This window comes from Mirounga angustirostris, unplaced genomic scaffold (genome assembly GCF_029215605.1).
Source record: "Mirounga angustirostris isolate CCGP_5_RB_7025 unplaced genomic scaffold, mMirAng1.0.hap1 SCAF_15, whole genome shotgun sequence".
Taxonomy (NCBI): Eukaryota; Metazoa; Chordata; class Mammalia; order Carnivora; family Phocidae; genus Mirounga; species Mirounga angustirostris.
The window spans coordinates 1,931,533-1,953,277 of record NW_026991723.1 but is presented as its reverse complement, the minus strand read 5'-3'; the positions used below and the strand labels follow the sequence as shown (position 1 = coordinate 1,953,277).

The 21,745-nt window shown below is 44.1% G+C and overlaps 2 protein-coding genes across 3 annotated transcripts in view; both read left to right on the top strand.

Moving 5' to 3' along the window:
* The window catches only part of LOC123849484 (F-box/WD repeat-containing protein 12-like), a 47,706-nt gene extending 28,968 nt beyond the window's left edge, over positions 1-18,738 (top strand). For both annotated transcript variants that reach the window (XM_045882114.3, XM_064579609.1), the window contains 5 exons: positions 4,284-4,442; positions 4,912-5,122; positions 6,128-6,306; positions 6,388-6,515; positions 9,109-18,738. In XM_045882114.3, coding sequence (XP_045738070.2) covers positions 4,284-4,442; positions 4,912-5,122; positions 6,128-6,306; positions 6,388-6,515; positions 9,109-9,235 — 804 coding nt within the window. In that variant the 3' untranslated portion in view covers positions 9,236-18,738. The remainder of the gene's footprint in view (positions 1-4,283; positions 4,443-4,911; positions 5,123-6,127; positions 6,307-6,387; positions 6,516-9,108) is intronic.
* LOC123842022 (NUT family member 2G-like) overlaps positions 16,228-21,745 on the top strand; it is a 62,570-nt gene continuing 57,052 nt past the window's right edge. Inside the window, exon 1 of the mRNA XM_064579607.1 lies at positions 16,228-16,313. The gene's annotated coding sequence lies outside the window, so the exon portion shown is untranslated. The remainder of the gene's footprint in view (positions 16,314-21,745) is intronic.

Below are 21,745 nucleotides of genomic sequence, written 5' to 3'. Positions count from 1 at the left end.
GGCTTCGTCGGCCATCTTAGGACACAGATTTTCCTTATCATGATCAGAGAATGTTGTATTACTTTACGATATAGAATTTACTGAGGTTTCCTTGTGACTATTCCATTTTTGTGAAAGTTTATGTGTGCTTGCAAGGAAGGTGTATTCTCCATTATTGGGATACAAATATCCAAATATAGTCATTATTATTATTGTTAAGTCTTGTTATTAGAGCACGAGCAGGGGGAGGAGCAGAGAGAGAGGGAGGGGGAAAGAATCTCAAGCAGACTCCGCACTGAGCATGGAGCCTGACATGGGGCTCAATCTCACAACCCCAAGATCATGATCTGAGCCGAAACCAAGATTCCAACTCTCAACCGATTGAGCCACTCAGGTGCCCCAATTATATTGCTAGGTCTTATGTTTATTTACTTTCTGTCTACTTGGCCTTAGACTGAGAGCATTGTTATTGTTTATTTTTATATAATAACATGTTTAACTCATAAATATTTGAATATTATTATTTTGTTTCACTTTCTTTTTGTGTCTGCTTTGTGAAGGTGATTGGGGTGTTTCTTTGATAAGTATCAGAGGTTTTATTTCTTCATTGTGAATTACAGCCTTTATTGTTGTTAACCTTGAAAAAAAAAAAGCTGCCAGTTATTTTACTACCAAAATGGGTTTATGTGGAAATAGCAGAGAATTCAATTCAGGACACGCTAGCTGTGGCAAAACCATAGAGAAGTCCAAAAAACAAAGAAGAGAAAGGTTCTTTTAGAGAGGAAAAGGGGTGTGGGGAGGGGCTGAACTGGGAGCTGGAAGTATAGTGGCTACTCGTAGGCTGCGCTGTGACTGCCTCTCATTGGCTGAGCTGTTGCTGGGACGGAAGAAACCTTCCTCCTCCTGTTGGGATTTTAAGGAGCATCCTCCAGGAGGTCCCTCTCTTCCTCTTGGGTCCGCAATTGACAACCAGTGCTTGGCGTGAGAGCTCCCCCTGCAAGCCTCTGAACTCCATTCTAGACAAGGTTTCCTTTTATTAATTTTCACAGGGATAGGAAGTGTCTGTTGTTGTATTTCCTGCTTTGGCCTGAGTCCTCCCTTCTCTGGTATTAGGACCACTTTGCCTCCTTCCACGGATTTGTGTGTGCCTGACACACCTTTACTGTTTCGTCATGGTTAACTTTTCTGTTTTGATTGAGCTTCTTGAGTATACAGTCAGATTTTCTTTTGTACATCAGTGTAATCATCTTTTTTACTCTGATAAAGTGAGTTAAGCCATTTATATTGAACAACATACGTGCCTGATCTCAAGTTTTGTTTTATGTCACGTTTATGGTGTGATGTGGCACATTACTGAGCTCCTTTCTCCAAATATGTTTTCCCTTTTTAATGTGTATCTTTTTGGGTAAAGGTTCTATCTTTTGTTATTTAGGAAGGCTTGTTTTTTTTTTTTTTTTTTTTTTTTTTTTGTTTGTGGCGTGGTTACCTTTGTCTTAATACTTTTTGTCTCCATTTTCCCTATTCAGGCCTACGTATTATTTTATTTGTTGGCTTTACATGATACTCCTTTTCTCCCATGGTGATCAGTGAACTTATTCTACTTTAATCCTTGTCCCTTCTCTTCCCGCTTTTGAAGATCCACTATTTCCACCTTTCTGAGAATATGCAACATTTACACATTGTTTTTCCTTGTCTCCCCCCCCTTTTTTTTTTTAACTTTGACCTACAGTGTACTGTACTTAGTAGTCACACCAGTTCTGGTGACGTTTTCCTTGTATCTTGTGGTCTGGTGGGGCCCATCCTCTAGTAGATCCCCGAGGAAGTCTCTCGAATACATCCTTGCAGGTCTGATGCTGCTTTCTGTAGCCTGGACATTTGAAGAATGGCCGGGCTGGGCCCTAGATCCCTGACTCATATTTGTCTTGAATTTTGTGAAAATATTATTTCACTGTGTTTTTGTTGAAAAGTCTGCTCCCACTTTGACTTACTTTCCTGTTGTACACTTGGACTTGTAAATCAAAGGCTTGGAGGATTTTTGAAATACTTAAAGTCTAGTAGTTTTGTTGTGAGGTGTCTGTGGTGACCATCCTGGATTGACTTTTCCAGGAACATATGTACCCTTTTGATATGTGGATTCAGGTTTTCTTTTATTTTCAGAAAGTTTCATTGTATGTGAGTTTTAAGTATTAGTCTGTTAATGGTTTGCTTCTCTGCAGGAGCTTCACTTGTATGTTTACTAGATCTTCTTTGCCCATCCTCTTGGACACCTGCTCTCAGATTCGTCTTACCTCTTTATTCCATCTTTGTTCTCTTGCCTGTTTTCCTTCTTCTTTAGTGTCCTTATTGGCCCAGTAGAATATATTCTTAGGTATATTGCTAGTCTTTTTTTTTTTTATGTTATTTTTTAAAGATTTTATTTATTTATTTGAGACAGAGAGAACACATGAGAGGGGGGAGGTTCAGAGGGAGAAGAAGGCTCCCTGCCGAGCAGGGAGCCCGATGTGGGACTCGATCCAGGGACTCGATTCAGGGACTCCAGGATCATGACCTGAGCCGAAAGCAGTCGCTTAACCAACTGAGCCACCCAGGCGCCCTAAAGATTTTATTTATTTATTTGGCAGAGAGAGAGTGAGAGCAGGAACACAAGCAGGGGGAGTGGGAGAGGGAGAAGCAGGCTTCCGGCCAAGCAGGGAGCCTGATGCAGGACTCGATCCCAAGACCCTGGGGTCATGACCTGAGCCGAAGGCAGACACTTAACGACTGAACCACCCAGGCGCCCTATTGCTAGTCTTTAAGATAACTTTTTCTTTAGTATCTTTCCCGAATTAATTTAACTCTTATTTCACATCTTGGCTCTTTGTCCAATTTGGTTTGAGTGTTGAATTTCTAATTCAGGGTGTTCCTTCATGTCTGCACATGCTTATTTTATGGTATTTGATTCATGTCGGGGTGTGGCTACCAATCTCTGTTGGTTGTTCTTTGGGGAACGGTTCTATCAGCTAAAATGTTTTGTTCCTTTCTTACTTTCACTTTCTTCTAATGACTTTGTTTGAATGTTGCCTGCCATTTTCTGAGCATTTTATAGTTTTTGTCTTTTCTTGGCCAGTAAGAACAGGTGTCTTTATGTAAGTTGAATAGAATAGAAAGTCCAGAGAGGGTTCCATGTGTGAGTGCCTGGGTAAGGATGTCCTTTTATTTTGTTTAATTAATTTTTTTTTTTTTTTTTTTGGTACCAAAACCCGGGAACAAACCATAAAGATGTCCTTTTAAAACAGTAGGCGAAGGACAAGCTATTCGAGAAATGGAGCATAGGGACAGGAAGGAAAACAAGTTACTCACATGTCACTCTGTAGAAATATGTTTAGAATAATTAAAAACTAACGCAAAAGACAATAGTGTAAAATTATCTCAGGAATGTATAAACTTTTTTTTTTTTTTTTAAAGATTTTATTTATTTGACAGAGAGAGAGAGCACAAGCGGGGGAAGCAGCAGGCCGAGGGAGAGGGAGAAGCAGGTTTCCCGCTGAGCAGGAATTGGGGCTTGATCCCAGGACCCTGGTATTATGACCTGAGCCGAAGGCAGCTGCTTAACCAACTGAGCCACCCAGGTGCCCCTAAACAGTTTTGAATCAAGAAAAATTACATAGGTTTGATTTACTTAAAAATCCAAAACATCTGAACCAGAGAATATTACAACATCAAGATACATGAAAATTATGAGAAAACACTGAATCTTCTTTAACGAAGCACTGATATCAGATTATATGAAGCAAAGAATCTAGTTGAAAAGATAGGAGCAGTCAGTTCATAGAAAACAGCACAATTGGCCAATACAGGATTAGTAACCCGTAATCAAGAAAGTGACATTAGGATGAGGCTTTTCACCTATCAGATGAGCAAACATTTTCAAAGACCGGCATTACAATAAGTCGGATGAGGGTAAATAGGTATTTTTTTTACACATGGCAAATAAGATTTGCGCGTTTTTGAAAAGCTTTTTTTTTTTTTTTCCTGTTAAGTCTTCAGTATGACACTCTTTGACCTAATCAGGCCAGCGCTGGGGATCTCTCAGAGGAAATACTGGAATTGGTGTGTGGAGCTTCTGTGCAGGGGCGCTCAGTGCTGCAGCGACAAGATTTGTGAACAAATTAAATTTCCATAAGAGTGAGAGAAAGTGAAAAGTCGTGGGAAATGTCTGACAAGAAATATTCCAAGGAGCGTTAGCCAGCAAGGAGGCAGTTGAGCGGTTGCCCTCTGCCCTGGGGGAGGCCATGTGCTGACCACGGTCTTTGCTGTCTGTGCAGGTGGCCTCTGTCGAGGGCATCCTGTATGCGCTGAGCATGCCCCAGCTGCAGCTGCTCTCCAGGACCAGTGTGTTTCCGAGCAGCCCCACCAGTCTCCTCTGCTCTCCTGACTGCCAGTGGGTGTTTGCTTCGACCCAGGACTCAGACTTGGGCCCAAAGGTCAGTGGCTTTGTGCACACAAAGTGGTGAGTTCTGTGCCCAGGCTTGTGGTTGGGTCTGGGAGGGTGGCTTCCAGTGCAGGACCAAGCCTCCCAGAAGCACCTGCAGACAGGATGGTCCAGGGACAGAGGAGTCATCTGGAGCAGACTTCCAAGTGGTAGGACAGGAATACAGAGCAAGACGTTGGAGGCAAAAGCATGCCGGTGACGTACACTGCTCAAAACCACAAGAGCCCTTAAAAAACACCACAAGGGCCGTTGATTTGGTTGTCCTATCACACCGACTGACCCGGGACTGGTGTGCGAGACGTTTCCAGCAGGGCCTGACTAGCTAGTCCGAGCAGTCTGGCGAGCAGGGCGCACAAGGGGCACCAGCAGCCCTGTAAGACACAGTGAGGTCACTGGGTGTGGGTCTGCGGCCCTCCTGGGTGCTTCTCAGCGGCACGGACCACATGGCAGTGTTCCCCCAGGTGTTCCACACTCGCTCCCTGCTCTGTCTGGTGGAGGATGAGCCTCCTGTCTCCACCACTCTCCCCATCTGGCTGACTTCCAGAGCCTGCTGGGCCCCTGACGAGACAGCCAGGCTGATGGTGATGCACAGAAACAATGATAGCAGGCAGCTGGCCATCAGCACCTACGAGCTGGGGGCCAAGCAGTCCCAGGAAGGAGTGGACGTTGTGGGTAAGGGTCCCCACGCCAGGACTGTCTCTGTTGCACTGTGGTGCCTCAAGCACAGATTCCTCGGGTTTCCTTTGGGGAACTTTTCTTCCCTCTCAGTGAATATAGTGGCCCAACAAATGTCTTGTTGTTTGTGATTGTACTGGCCGAGTGGTTGAGCACTTGCCGCATTCCAGGCCCTCTGTGTGGCCCTGGGATCCAGACACTAACCACTGACCACGTACAGTCTCGCCTCTCCTCACTGTCTTGTCACAGCTGTGGCATACACACTCTTCTTGGTGCTGAGTGTGCACAGAGATGAGTAAAAGCCACAACCAGTTCTTCCCCAGGGAGCTCCCAGGCCAACAGGAAAAGAAGACCCATAGCCGTCTCTTTTTCTGCCTCCTCTGTCTCCCAAATTGGATGTCACTGTGACTGGCCTGCCCTGTGGCCCTTAGAATTTTTTCTTTTGTACTATATTCATTTGTTTTCATGTCATCATTTGACCATAAACTTTACTCTGAGCTTCCTAGCAGCCAAGGAAAAAAGGGAAATAGGATGTGTACTCTAATGCCTTGTGTGATATGAGCATGAATTCTTCGAAAGGTAATTTTTTTCCTGCTGGTAAACCATAAGGAAATGATCCAGTTAATTTAAAAAAAAAAAAAGGAATGCTATACAGTATAAAAGACCATATCATCATAATAGTTTTTGGCAGATGTTACAAATGTCATAGTTCTCATGGCACCCATCTTACATCACCCTGCCGTAGCTGGGGAGGGGCAGGGGGCCTATCCCCTGGAAGATACGTGTGCCACATATTGTCACTTCCACATGCATTTTGCCTCGAATCTTTACAGTCCCCTTAAGTAGGGCACTGCCATCGTATGGGAGGCTTTGGGGAGGACTCGCAAGTGTGGCCACAAAGGTGTTGCCTTGTCAGTGTACCACGTCATCTTAGGGGAGGCACGTGTACTCCACACCCCCAGCTGCTACTGAGAGATGACAATCTGTTTTTATTTGAAAAAGTACAACAGATTGCAAGTTTCCTCCTGCCAGACACCATGACACCTCCTCACCTCATGAAAGGCCATGGCTCTCAGTTGATCCTGCTGGTGTCGGGGTCGGAGCTGGTGCTCTTCACCATCCAGGGCCTGCAGCTGGCAGCCTTCCAGGACCACCAGAAGCCCGTCACATCCCTGTGGGTGGTGAGTGTGGGCCCGCCCGCCTGCATCGTGGCCCGGCCTCCAGAGCCTGCGGCTCCACCTCACTTGGCTTCTCATTTCAAGGACCAGAGCCGAGTCCTCACTGCTTCCTTCGACCTCTCCCTGCGGGTCTACGTGTGGAATAAGGAAAATAAGTTTCCCGTCCTCAAGAGCTGCTATCACCTGCTCGGGGGCTCCCACAGATGGGCCAGGTAACTGCTTCCAGTTCCCTTCGCCCGACCCGTGAGGCGGCCTCACCCTGCCTGCCGGCGGCAGCTGTAAGGCATGTGACTGGGACTTGGGGCTCAGCCTGGCCTATTTGCACTATCTGGGGACCTAAGATAAGTCGCTGCTCAGATGCCATTTCCTCCTCTGCTTCAAAACAAAGATGCTAAGCAGCATCTACATTATCTCCTCTAATGTACAAAACTGCCACCTACAGTTGGTACCACCCACTCTCCCAGATCAGACAGAGGCTCTGAGATGTGGCTGTTTTGCCCACAGTCCCGCAGGGACGCACAGTGACACCAGGTGGGCCCGGCCTGGACCTGCAGCCCCACTCTCACCTCCCGCCCTGAGCCACACGATTCTAAAACCATTTCCCAAATGCAGGTGGTGGTGGAGTCAGTAGGGTGTGGTGGAAAAAGTCCCAAAGAATGCAGTTTTTTTTTGGGTTCTTTAATTAGTATTTTGGAATCACTTGTTTCTTCTTGCCAGACTGAGTTCTGCAAACGGACAGGGCGGACAGGTCTGCCCCGGGCTGCTCACGGTGAGATGGCTGACCGCCATCACTGGTGTGAGGTCTGAGGTAATTTCAGCCTCCTGTAGCAGACATTTTACTGTCGTAAATGAAAAATGAAAAAATACCAAGCCCCAAACCAAATATTGTAAAAAACTACAGATTTCTGTAACAAACCTACCTCATTTCTGAGTTTTCAATCAGTTGTCATTTGAAGATAATTATTAAAGCAAACTCCTAATTAATACAGAAAAACTTCATTCCTTTTAGTAAACAAGCTCAACTTTCTGATAGAGATTCAGCTTAAATCTTATGATAACTGGTAGGTTTTAACATGCTCTCTTAACTTGCTAAACAAAGCATAGAGGACAGCCTGATGCTCCCGTTCTGAGAAGGACTTGCATCAGTTGCTTCTTCACTCAGGATTCCTCCTTAAATTCCTTTGAAGTTTGAGGCCACGTTTGCATCTGCTTTGCTGTAGTTTTGCTAGTTAATGCCCTTGTACACTTGCCCCTTCACGCCGCTGCCCTTCAGGGGCGGGGGCATCGTGGTCTCACCATGCTGAGTCTGCGTGTGACCAGAGGCCGGCGTTTGTGACAAACCTCTCCGGTGGGAGAGGTCCCGCTTAGACGCCGCAACCACTCGGACCGCCGTGATGCTTCCTCCTCCAGAGGCAGGAAGCCTCTCTCTGCTGAGGGACACACAGTGCAGACATTTGTTCTCATGGTTGCTGGAAAGTGAGGGGATTATGCTCCCATGTTGGCCTCAAAATACACTTTTCCCCTTTCTTTTCTATGTGTGTCTTTAAAGAATTCTCTACATCATTACTGAGTGATTAGAGCATCCTTTCACTGAAATAACACCGTTTCAACTTAGCAAGCAAGTGGCACTTTTAGAAACTTCTTTTTTACATGTCTTTTGAAACACTGCACAGCATGCACTACCCAACAGGACCCTCGTGCTGAGCATGTAGCACTGTGAGACTCTTTTACACATGTGTTTTTACACGCTGAATTACATGGATGTAGAATGGAAAACATCCTTCACTGAAATGACATCATTCTCATCGTGATAAATAAGTAGCACACTTACTTAGAAATATCTTTTCAAAAGTGTGCTTTAATCAGGACCCCAGAATGGATCATGCTTTTAAATTATGCCCCTTTCCTAATTCAGAACAGATTCCTCCAGAAATCCTTAGTTGAGTGGTAATTTCTTTTGGGAGCTTCATTTGGCAACAATAAACCCAGCACTCTTGCTTCATGCTGTTCCCCATAAGTTTTTTCCAGCACCTTTTTGAATGCTGCAAGACATAACCAGTACTTTCTGAGAGCTTTTCAGTTTCCTAAAATGTTACCATCTGTGAATATATAATACATAAATAATTCTCTAAAGAAAACAGGAAAAATGGGTGTGTTAAATATAACTTTACCAGAAACCTAGGCACATTCGCCCAGGTATCTACCCAAGAGAAATGTTATATCCAAACAAGGACTTGTACATGAACGTTCTTAGCAGCTTTATTTTGTCTTGTTTTATTTTTAGTGTGGAGTTTCTTCTAAGCTAAAAGGTAGTTCATGAAAGCCAAAGTGGCAGTATTTTAGAAGCAATCCATGGCCAAAACCACCTTCTACAGGAAACTCTCTGTCATACCTCAGAGCAGCATTGTCATCTTTCTAGGCAAAGATAGCATCGTGGAGAATGACGACTCCTGTCGATGTCTTTCACTGAGACTGGCTGGGAATTGATGGCCCGATTCTCAGTTCTGGGGAAATGACTCTACCCTGTCGAGATTGGATTAGGTACCTGTTCTCTACTGGAAGTTTCTAGACTTGCTGAAATCGTAATTCAGGCAGCTACCATCAGGAGGGCCCAAAGCTGATACTCCCACTCCAGAATGTGAGCATATTTGCTAATTGGTAGGAATGAATGCAGGTCTCAACACGGATGGGGTGCGCTAGGATGGAGAAGGTCTAGAGGTTGTGTTCCATCTTCATGTAAAGGCTTAACTACTTAAATATATGTCTGCCTCAAGTTAACATGCAGCCTGTCCCTTCCTTTTGCAGTGGATTCACCCATGTGGAAAGTGACAGTATGAGCATTGTAGGTGTGGAAGCCAGGAGCATCGGGACGAGTATCCTGAGGTCATATTGCTTCAACATGCAGCATGGCTCAGATGATTGTGTCAATTGAAGATAATCTCATTTTGGTGAAAAGCTTGTCTACATACAAACTAAATGATTATTTTATCAACACTGGCAAAGGAATGAGCAATTCTCAAATGCCTCTTATGGGCCAGGCACTGTGTTATGTGACTTTCTTTTTAAATCCTCGCAACAAGTCAATGAAGGACATATGATGTCTCTATTTTTCAGACAAGGAGCATGACCAGTAACAGAGACCCATTATTGGCCTCTTGTCTGGCTGCCATGCCACCTGCCCAAGCTTATTCAGACAGTAAGTGGGAGAGAGGAGTGGATGTAAGAAGGTCCATGTTCGAGGTACTAGACTTGTATCCTGATTGTTTTGTTGTTCAGATATGTAGTGAAGTAAGGAAATGTCCTATTCTGTTACATGCTTTAGACACGCATTAATAAATAGTTGTGTGGTGCCACACTGCAGAACTGTAGGGACACCATTTTGTACTCTGTGCAAGTGGCATCCCCGGAGTTGGTCCACAGAGAGGCCCCGGCTGCTTTGGTGGGCATATCATTAGAGTTCTCAACTGCAAGCAACAGGATAGAAAGCTAACACCAAGAAAGGAATTTACTGGAAGGAAATAGAGCAGTGCACCAGGTCAGTGGGAAGGCTGGAGGAACAGATGTGGAACCACAGGAAGCAGAGCAGCGGGCAGCAGCCAGGGCCCGTTCCAGCAAGGTCTTGCCTGCCGTCATTCTCCCCGAGTGCTCCCATGGTGCTGCCGCTGTCTGAAAACGTCCCAGCTGCCCCGATGCTCAAAACACCAGGATGTGTGTGTGACTTTCTGACTTCACCACATGCCCACACCACCTGGGCCAGGATGGGAGAGAGCGACCCCTTCAGCTTCAGTTGAGAGGCTCCCAGTCGACTTGCACTGTGAAAAATTCTTCAAAAATAAGAAGCATTCTTGAGAAACAGACAATGAGGATGAGAAACTCTTTACTACAACCTGTGGCTTCAGCTGTCCAGTACCACAGCCCCTTCTTCCTGATACTTTATACCCAACAGAGCACCTGTGCCCCACATAGACAAACCCAGATACAGCCATTTCCTCAAAAGGAAAAAATCTATAGCCTACCCCGCCCTTTAAAAATCTAAGATAAGGTTTATTTTGGGATAATTTTAGGTTTACAGAAAAGTGGCAAAGGCAGTGCCGCAGATTCCATATACCTTTTGCCCAGCCTCCCCTGGTGTGAATAGCTTACTTACATAACATAAGATATTTGGAAACCCAAGGTCTTTGTCACCTTGAAGTCAGAACTCTGTTAATCCTATTACAGTCCTATCTGGTACTCAGTGGTCCTAGTGCATCCTGCATACAGCCATGGGGGAAAGGGAGAGGAGACAAGAAATTAGCTAAAATAAACACACGTGACACGGCAAGAAAGGAAATAGCTGTTTGAGAAGATGAAGGGGAAGTTCAGGTAAGTTGAGATACAGGAGTTTTTGGTGAAGACACATGGAAAGAGTCTGGAGTGTTGGCAAAAGGGGAGGTCAGATAAGGGAATGGTGAGTGTATGGGCCACCTGAGAGGCGTGGACATGTGGTGCCTGGGAAAGCAGTGTGGTCAGTTCTTAGGGAAGGCAGCCAGCCAGAGCCTGGCATGTGCTGGCTGCAGCATTAGAGTGGTGTCATGTCTGGCTATGGTGGCCCTGCCCAAGGAGAGCTCTGTGGACCCCTGCTTTGGGTGTGATGTGGGAAGCTTGGGAGGGAGTCATAATGGGAGCATAGGAAGCTCTTGTGGAAGGTGTGTGTGTTGAGTCTGGCAGACAGGCTCCTCATGGGAAAGCAAGGTCTGTGAGGTGTGATACCATGACCTGGGGGAAACACAAAGGACTCACGTCCTCTAAATCCAAGTTCTGAGGCGTCTTTCTCATATGGCAAGGACTGCTGCTGCTGAGGGAGCACGAAGGCCTCAGTGGCACCTCTGATTCCTGCCAGCAGGCAGATCTCAGCCTTCCTCTGAGCCTCTTACTCCAGGTGCAGGCCAAGATACTCTGTATTAAGTAGAAATAGAACACATTGAAGAATTTTCCCTAGTACTTGGCCACAAGTGAAGTCTTAACAAATTCCAAAATACTAATTGCTAACTATAAAATTCCTTTTTGAAAAGATAGTCACGCCAAATACACACACACACCATTAAAATTCACTTTTAAATAGAAAATCTAAGCAGAAATGATGAAATATCAAAATAATAGAAGATAATTTTCTTAACTGGATAAAAGGAATATGAAAGACTGCAAACATGCTTAATGATAGGTAATCACAAACATTTCTACTGATGTTAGAAACAAGGTAAGTACGACATTGATCACCACCATGATGAGTATTGCCCTGGGTGTACTACTAAATGTAATACTTTTTTAAATTCTAAAAAAAAGATTAGAAATGGGTATGTGTGCTATAATTTCTAAATAGTACTATCTCCTTTAGAAACTTAAGAAAATCATTAGAGTTAGCAAATCAGCATGATTGGTGAATAGGTTATCTACATATGGAAATTAGTGTAACAAAAATTAGAAAATATGATAGGAAAATTATCCCATCCACAATAACACCAGAAACTATAATATCTTGGGATCTAAAAAGAAAAAAAAAAAACTTTATGAAGAAAAAACACAGCTTTTCTAAAGGAAGAATAGAGATAACCCATGTTCACGGATAGAAGAATTACTACTTGAAAGAGACCATATAGTGAAAGCAATACCGATAAAATTGCTACCATTTTAAAAATAGAATGTAAAAAGATGATTATTGGATGTATATGGAGCTATAAAAGGACAAGAGTAGTCCAGACAGTCTTGCAGAAACAAAAGAGCAAAGGAAGGGGTAGACCTGCCCTGTGAATTATGAAGACAAAATTAAACTTTGTCATTGAGGCAAGTGGTATCAGTGTGTGAGTAGATAATAGAGGATCAAGAAACAGACCAAGGTATGTTTGGAAATTGGGTATACAATATAAGTGACATTTCAAGTCAGAATGTGATCTTGGAAGGACTGGCTATCCAAATGGAATAAAATCAGATTCCTTCCTCATACCATGCACAAAAATAAGTTTTTTTTATGTGTAAAGGATCTAAACAGCATTTTTAATTATAGGGGAAAAATTAGAAAAGAGAAGGCTTTTAAAGCATGATTAAATAGTACAAAAGCAAAACCCACAGCGAAGTTATCTATATCAAAATTTAAATCTTTTGTACAAGTGACACCATAACCAAAATTAAGACATGCCATTGACAGCAACTGCCAAATTGAACTAAGAGGAAATGTAATTTACAGAAGAAACCAAACCCTAAAGTACAGGAGAAATTCTCAAAATCATTAGTAATCACAGCCGAATAAAACAATAATGACCTATCACTTTGTACTATTAGGCTGTCAAAAAAAAAAAAAAGTAGAAAGCTGGATGATGCTGAGTGTTTGCAGACACATGGACACAGGACCCAGTGATGGAGACGGCCTCAGTCCTGTTCACATCTGAATGTCTGGCCAATCCAAGGTATGTGTTTCAGTAGTGCAGGTTCAGGGTAGCTGTCTCAGCTCCCTACCAGGCCTCCCCTCCCCCCATTCCCCTGTTCTGGTCTGCACCAGGCTGCCTTCTCATTCCCTGCACCTGGCAGGAGGGGCAGGTTTAGATGCTAATCTCCTTTGCTCTGAGAGTGTAGCTCTTTGAGGTCCTAGCTCAGTGTGGGGCTCAGTCCTGTGCACCTCTGGTATGTACCATCCAGCGCCTAGTGGCTGACAGCCAGCTCAAATGCTCTGCAGTGCGTGCCTCAGTCAGCTCCAAGTGCAGGGCAGCCTGGTGCAGATGGGGTGCCAACCGCAGGAGAGAGGGAACTGGTTGAGGGAGTTGGAGGTGTATAAGTTTTGCGTCCCAGGTCAGTCCACCCTTTGCACGACTCCCTCCCATTGTGTACATTTCTCAGACTACATTGTGGAGCTTACCATCTCCGAGCCGCCTCCTGCTAAGAACAAAGGCATCCTTACTCTGCAAATGTGACCAGATTCCCAGAGTTGATGATGACCTGTTCTGGATGCCTATGGCAAGAGCACTAGTGAAATGAGCAAGAGTCCCTCTGCTGGATTCCCTTTAAGCAGCATTTTGGGCTATCTGGGTTGCTTATTTGGTGGGGTGACCCAGATCTTCGTCCCCAAGGTGATGGTTGTGGTGGTTTCCCTTGCTCATTGAGTCATTGCTGCTAAGTCACTGCTAAGAGATACCCAGTTACTTACCTAGGTTGTAGACACACACCACTCTACTCGATTATCTACTAGCAACCTTAGTCCCTGATGTTTGTCAGTTACAATCCCAGTTTTTGCCTGTTGGGCCACTGGCCAAGAACAAAAAAGAGTCAGATGGTAGTCATAGCTTCCCCTTAAAAGGAATGCTTGCTGTGACCCTGAAAGAATTGTCTCCACTCCTATCTCCAGGAGCTAGGACCTATCTATAATCCCTGAGAGCCCAAGGTTGTATGAATAGGAAACAAAATATGCAGGGTTGCTGGCTGTCGTAATAGATGGGGCCACTCCCACACCCGTTGGGTCTCAGACTCCTGGGTGGAAGGGCACATCCTGGGTGGAAGATGGTATCCAGGCCATATTAAGTATTGACCCCTGGCCAGCACCTTAGTGGAACTGTCAGTAGTCCGTGTCACCATCATATCAGGCCAGTCAATCCTGGATGATGGGTATGGGACAAGACCAGTGCATTCCATAGTCATGAGCTCATGGTCACACCTCTGGTGTGAAATGGGTCCTTCGTTCTGAGGCAGTACCGTGGGATATCACAGGTAAGGCATTCTCTAAGTCTTTGGGTGATGGTGTTGGCAGAAGCATAGGCAGGTGTCATAAGGACAAAATACTGACCCAGGATTAATGGTGCCAAGTTGATAGCATCAGTCTGCTATCCATTAGACAGGCCTTCAGCTATGGTGGTAAGGTGCGTCTTGATATAGGAAGTCCTTGCCATTGGGCCTGTGCTTAGCTCTTCTCCCTGACACTGTTCATATGAGGGCCTTTGCACAAGGACCAGATGGGTGAGAAGAGTCTGCCTGGCAGCCAGAGGATGGTCATCTTGTTACCGTATTGTTGAGAGACTTCCCTGTAGTACGTGGTTTCTGGTGGGCTTTCAGGTAAGACACAAAGATGTCATGCTGTTTGCCCTCCTCCAACTTCCTCGGACTTCCAGTTTGACCTTTCTAGGGCCCTAACCAGGCAAGCCATCTGCCACTGTCAAAAGTCCATGTATCTCTGTACCTTCAGTCATTTTCTTTCTTAGAAATGACTGAGCCACTCTCAGCTTGGTACATTTGAAGGACTTCCTTTCAAATGTCTTCCAAGGACATCCCAAGTGGTGCTATGAGGAGGCAACATGCAGCAGCAGGCCGTTTCTGCCAACATGACAAGCCAGCCTGGTTGTGATTCACTCTGAGTCCTTTTCTTGTGCCGGTTAGTCGTAGGAACCCCCCATGAAGCATGGGTGCTGTCGAGGGGAGAGGCAGCACAGGTAGGAGTCTGGGTCACATGTTCTGTGATTCACTTGGGCCTTATGGCCACGCTTGGGTCCAGTCCCAAACAGGCCAGTACCATTGCACAATAGCTCAGTGCTGTGCACACCGAATTCTATGATGGGTGGATCAGATCCCATCTAGTTTATGATGGGAAACTGATCAATTCTCACTTTGTGTCCTGCTGTTGGGTGATCTCTTGCTACCAGGGCACAGGAGCTGCTCTTCACGTGACTGGTTCTCATCCCTAGAAGGCACCGATTTACTCTAGAATCCTACCCTTCTGTTCTGTCCCTGGTGTTGGAGCTTTCCAGATTCCAGACAACATCCTAACCAATCACAGATCTTGCTAGCACCTTCTGACCTGCTGAGTTCTAGGATCAAGAAGGAGGGTGGGGCACCTGGGTGGCTCAAGTCGTTCAGCATCTGCCTTTGGCTTAGGTCATGATCCCAGGGTCCTGGGATCGAGCCCCACATCGGGCTCCCTGCTCGGCGGGCTCCCTGCTTCTCCCTCTCCCACTCCCCCTGCTTGTGTTCCCTCTCTCGCTGTCTCTCTGTCAAATAAATAAAATCTTAAAAACAAACAAAAAAACATCTTGTGCCACAGCTAGGATCTGCTGGAGAGCCTACTCTGGCTCTGGGCCCCTGAGAATTTGGCAGCCTCTGGGGTCGCCCAATAAATGAGTCAGAGGAGTATTCCCAACTTTGGTACTTGTTGCGTCCAAATTCAAATTCCAAAGAGACCCACAAAATGTTATTTTCATTGTTTTTGTTTAAGTGGGGGGAGACTTGAAGTGCCGCAGCTTGTCCTTCACCTGAGAAGAAACATCTTGACATGCCCTTGACCTTCCCAGTGCACATTTACCCTGACAAATGGCCACAGGGTTTGTCTACATACCTTCCCAGTATGTAGACATCACGTCTACAACTCCTTTGAGAAATGACTGAAGGAATATTTACTGTGTACATTTGCGATGGGAGTTACAGGAATGTTACTGAAGGGGAACTGACCTTCCTTTCATTGAGTGTGCTCTGGGTCTACATTTAGAGCTGGGAACTGGGTGTGGGGTCCCAATGTTCCATCCAGGTGGAAGGCAACTAGTTCATTATTCTTTTTTTTCCCCCTCTTTATATAAATAAACTAGCATCCTAGGGAATTGTGGTGTAACAGCCACTGCCTCAGATCCCTGCAGGTCAAACCATCTTGATTGCCATTCTGACTCTGCCCGTCCTTAGTCTGCTGGGGTGGCCTTGGATATTTTTACTCAAGTAAAAATCGTGAATCAAAGGTGAGTGCCCCATGTAAATAAAGATCTCTCTGGTCTTATATTCTCCCTTCCCTCATCGAACACCAAGATCCACTTTTACGCACACTCCCCAGGCTCTATTATTAGGTCCTGTAATTCCTTTGTTATGTAGGCACTTTTTCCTCAAAGCAGGGTTTGTATTTCTCTCTCCAGGCTCTGCTGGTACCTGACTCTTGATATCAACCTAGAGGCAATGAGGAGTAGGGGGTAGGTCCTGAGGAGGCCAAACATCATCATTCAAGGCATCCACCTCAGGTGAGGCTAACATGGAAGGGGCTGTTTCTGCCACCAGGAAGGATTCAGAGAAATGGGTGTGTATGTCACGATTCTCAGATTGTCCACCAAAATATCCCAACCCATATATTAGAGTATTACTCATCCTGCATTTGGGCCTGATTTTCACATAAGACATGCTGAGGCTGTACATGCAGACTCCTTTGCATTCTGCCCTGTGCTGACAGAAAAGATTCTCTGGTCTTCAGATTTTTTCTGAAGTTGGAGGATGACTATCATTTACTTATTGTAAACTGACATGCTGTTGAATTTCATCCAAGTGCTAGAGGGGAAACTAATTTGGGTAGGTCACTGAAAGAGAAACAAGAGTACTGGAGAATCTAAGAAAGTACACAGTTTCCTTCCCAGTATGGACATCACGTCTACAACTACAGAAGATATTTTCTTTGCAAGTACACAGAGAACATTTTAAAAGAAAACATATATACTGGGAAGTAAATCAAGTCTCAATAAATGTTAATATTATTAAAAGTATGTTATCTGGCCACGTAAAATTATTTTAGAAATAAATGACAAAAATATCAGAAATTTTCGTGTATTGAAGTTTTAAAAATCTATTTTCTATTTTTTTCCTTTTATTTAAATTCAATTAGCCAACATAAGGTACATAATTAGTTTTTGGTGTAGTGTTCAATGATTCACCTAGTGCTCATGACATCACACGCCCTCCTTAATGCCCATCATCCCCCAACCCAGCTCCTTTTCCACAACCATCAGTTTGTTTCCCAGAGTCAAGAGTGTCATGGTTTTTCTCCCTCTCTGATTTCTTCCCATTCAGTTTTCCCTCCCTTCCCCTATGATCCTCTGCACTATTTCTTATATTCCACATAGGAGTGAAACCATATGATAATTGTGTTTCTATGATTGACTTATTTCACTTAGCATAATACCCTCCAGTTCCATCCATGTCAATGTAATGGTAGGTATTCGTTTTCTGATGGCTGAGCAATATTCCATTGTATATATGAACCATGTCTTCTTTCTTCATCTGTCGAAGGGCATCTCGGCTCCTTCCACTGTGGACATTGCTGCTATGAACATTGGAGTGCAGGTGCCCCTTCATTTCACTACATCTGTATCTTTGGGGTAAATACCCAGTAGTGCAATTGCTGTGTCATAGGGTAGCTCCATTTTTAATGTCTTGAGGAACCTCCATACTGTTTTCCAGAGTGGCTGTACCAGCTTGCATTCCCACCAACAGTGTAAGAGGGTTCCCCTTTCTCTGAATCCTCACTAACATTTGCTGTTCCCTGTCTTGTTAAATTTAGTCATTCTGACTGGTGTGAGGTAGTATCTCATTGTGGTTTTGATTTGTATTTCCCTGATGACAAGTGATGTGGGGCTTTTTTTCATGTGTCTGTTGGCAATTTGTATGTCTTCTTTGGAGAAGTGTCTGTTTATGACTTCTGCCCATTTCTTGACTGGGTTATTTGTTTTATGGGTGTTGAGTTTGATAAATTATTTATAGATCTTGGATACCAGCCCTTTATCTGATAGATACTGTGTCTTGCAGGAAGTTGCTGCGACTGAGGTTGAAGACCTTACTGCCTGTGTTCTCCTCTAGGATTTTGATGGATTCCTGTCTCAGACTTAGGTCTTTCATCCATTTTGAGTTCATCTTTGTGTGTGGTATAAGGAAAACGTCCAGTTTCATTCTTCTACATGTGGCTGTCCAATTTTCCCAGCACCATTTATTGAAGAGACTGTCTTTTTTCCGTTAGATATTCTTTCCTGCTTTGTCAAAGATTAGTTTACCATAGAGTTGAGGGTCCATTTCTGGGCTCTCTATTCTGTTCCATTGATCTCTGTGTGTCTGTTTTTGTGCCAGTAACATACTATCTTGATGATTACAGCTTTGCAAAATAGCTTGAAGTCTGGCATTGTGTTGCCACCAGCTTTGGTTTTCTTTTTCAACATTCCTCTGGCTATTTGGGGTCTTTTCTGGTTCCATACAAATTTCAGTATTATTTGTTCCAGGTCTGTGAAAACTGTCGATGGTATTTTGATAGGGATTGCACTGAATGTGTAGACTGTTCTGGGTAGCATAGAAATTTTAACAACGTTTATTCTTCCAATCCATGAACATGGAATGTTTTTCCATCTCTTAATGTCTTCCTCAATTTCTTTCATAAGTGTTCTGTGGTTTTTAGAGTACGGATCCTTCACCTCTTTGGTTAGGTTTATTCCTAGGTATCTTACGGTTTTTGGTGCAATTGTAAATGGAATCGATTCCTTAATTTCTCTTCTTTTGTCTCATTGTTAGTATATAGAAATGCAACTGATTTCTCTGCATTGATGTTGTATCCTACCACATCGCTGAACTGCTGTAAGAGTTCTAGCAATTTTGGGGTAGAGTCTTCCGGGTTTTACACATAGAGTATCACATCATCTGCAAAGAGTGAGAGTTTGACTTCTTTGCCAATTTGAATGCCTTTTCTTTCTTTTTGTTGTCTGATTGCTGAGGCTAGGACTTCCAGTACTATGTTGAACAACGGTGGTGAGAATGGGCATCCTTGTCGTGTTCCTTACCTTAGGGAAAAAGCTCTCAGTTTTTCCCCATTGAGAATGATATTCATTGTGGGCTTTTCATATACGGCTTTTATGATATTTAGGAATGTTGCCTCTATCCATACACTGTGGAGAGTTAATCAAAAAAATATGCTGTATTTTGTCAAATGCTTTTTCTGCATCCATTGAGAGGATCATATGGTTCTTGTCCTTTCTTTTACTAATGTGATGGATCACATTGATTTGCAAATGTTGAACCACCCTTGCATCCCAGGAATAAATCCCACTTGGTCATGGTGAATAATCCTTTTAATGTATTGTCGATGGTATTTTGATAGGGATTGCATTGAATGTGTAGATTGCTGTGGGTACCATAGACATTTTAACAAAATTTATTCTTTCCTTTGAGACATTCCTGCCTCAGAGGTGCTCACTTGGTGAAGCAGGGTAGAATTCTAGGTGGGGCAGTGTGGTCCCAGGATCCCTGGAATCACAGAAGGAATGGGGGGCCTGAGTTGGTAGAGTTCCCAAGCATTGGAGTGGAGAAACTGGTTAAAGTCAGAGAGCTCAGGAGGGGACTCTCAGCTCAATTTGCCAAAAACAGCAAGCCCGTGCTGCTGCCCAATTGGATGACCGCTCTCCAAGTGGGGACCCTCGGCCTTCCTCTGGGAGGGGTGGAGCAGATGTGCGCACCACTGGGGACAGCTCTCAGTGTGGGAGCCCTGCAGAAGACAGGACAGTAGCGACCTCCTGCGTCCCCCCAGGGGGGGGCGAAGCAGGTGTACACAGGACCAGGCAACAGTTCTCAGTGTGGGGCCCTGCAAAGTATAGAAATGTGTGACCCTCTGTCTTCCCCCAGGATGATCTGTGTGGGAGCCTACCACAGGAGTCTGCAGAGTTTGGCACACACGAAAGTGAAGACCGTTTATCCCTGAGGGTTTATAGAAGAGAGAGGACCTAGATCTTTTGGCTCTGGGACTGGAGATCCAGGCACGGCCGTTTTTATTTTGATCCTCTAAAGAGGCCCAGGGAACAAAAGCCACACAGAGCAACCAAAAACAGCTTACATTGAGCCCAGCCTCTAGCAAGGGGCAGTGCAACTCCACCCAGGCAAGACACCTTAGAAGCAGAGCAGCAGGCCCCTCCCCCAGAAGACTAACTGGAAGAACAGGTGCATAGCGAGTTTATGGACCACAAAGGACTGTAAAACTCTAGCGCTAGGGGAAAACAGTATATAGAATTCAAGGTTTTTTTCTCATGATTTGTTTATTTTTCAGTTTAAAATTTTCCATTTCTCTTTTTTCTTTTTTCCCTTTTCAACTAGTTTCTTATTTTATCAACTCTTTGTTTTTAAGTCCTTTTTTTTTAACCTTCAATTTTTACATTTACATTTTATAGTCTTCATTTTTGGCTTCCTTTCACTTGAATTAATTTTATTTTTGTATATATGTAAGTTTAGCATTCTTTACAATTTGGGGATTTAGTGTCTTCTAATACACGGACCAAAATACACTCAGGACCAAGTGGATCACCCTGTTTTGTCCACCCCCCTCACCTTTTTTTTGTTTTCTTTTCCATATTTTTTCTTTTCTTTCCTGGTTTCTGACCTCTTCAGATTTGCCTAGTATGTTATTTCGTTGGGTTGTGGTTGATATACTTGTTTTTGTTCACTCATTCATCCATTCTTTTCTGGGTAAAATGACTAGGAGGAGGAATTCACGACAAAAGAAAGAACCAGAGGTAATACTCTGCCACAGATCTAATCAATATGGATATAAGTAAAATGTTAGAGCTGGAATTCAGGTTAACAATTATAAAGTTACTAGCTGGGCTTGAAAAAAGCTAAAAGACAGTAGAGAATCTCTTAGGGCAGAAACAAGATCTAATTAGGCCAAAATTAAAAATGCTGAGATGCAGTCTAAATTGGATACTCTAACAGCTAGGGTAAGAGAGGCAGAAGAGAGGATAAATGACATAGAAGATAAGTTGATGGAAAGGAAGGAAGCGGAGGAAAAGAGAGAAAAACAACTAATCGACCATGAGGGGAGGCTTCAAGAAATCAGCGATGCCACAAAAGGAAACAATTAGAATTACTGGGGTCCTTAATGGAGAAGAGAGAGGGCCAGAAGGTAAATTTGAGCAAATCATAGCTGAGAACTTCCCTAATCTGGGGAAGGAAATAGGCATTCACATCAAGCAGCAGAGAGGACCCCTCCCAAAATGAATAAAAATAGATCAACACCCCGACATATAATAATGAAGCTTGCAAATTTCAGAGATAAAGAGAGAATCCTGAAAACAGCTCGGGACAATCTACAGGGGTAGGATTGTTAGACTGGCAGCAGACCTATCCACAGAGACCTGGCAGGCCAGAAAGGCTGGCAAGATATATTCAGGGTACTAAATGAGAAGAACATGCAGCCAAGAATAGTTTATCCAGCAAGGCTGTCATTCAGAACGGAAGGAGAGATAAAGAGCTTCTAGGACAGGCAGAAACTGAAAGAATATATAACCACTAAACCAGCGCTGCAAGAAATAATAAGGGGGATACTGTAAGCAAAGAGAGAGCCCAAGAGTAACACAGACCAGAAATAAACAGAGACAGTCTACAGAAACAGGGACTTTACAGGTAATAACAATGGCACTAAATTCATATCCTTCAATAGTTACTCTGAATGTAAACGGGCTAAATGCTCCAATAAAAAGACACGGGGGGGGGGACGGAGCAAGATGGCGGAGGAGTAGGAGACCTGGATTTCGTCTCCTCTCAGGAATTCAGCTGGATAGGGATCAAACCATTCTGAACACCTACAAACTCAACAGGAGATTGAAGAAAAGAAGAGCAACAACTCTCATCAGAAAAGCGACCACTTTCTGGAAGGAAG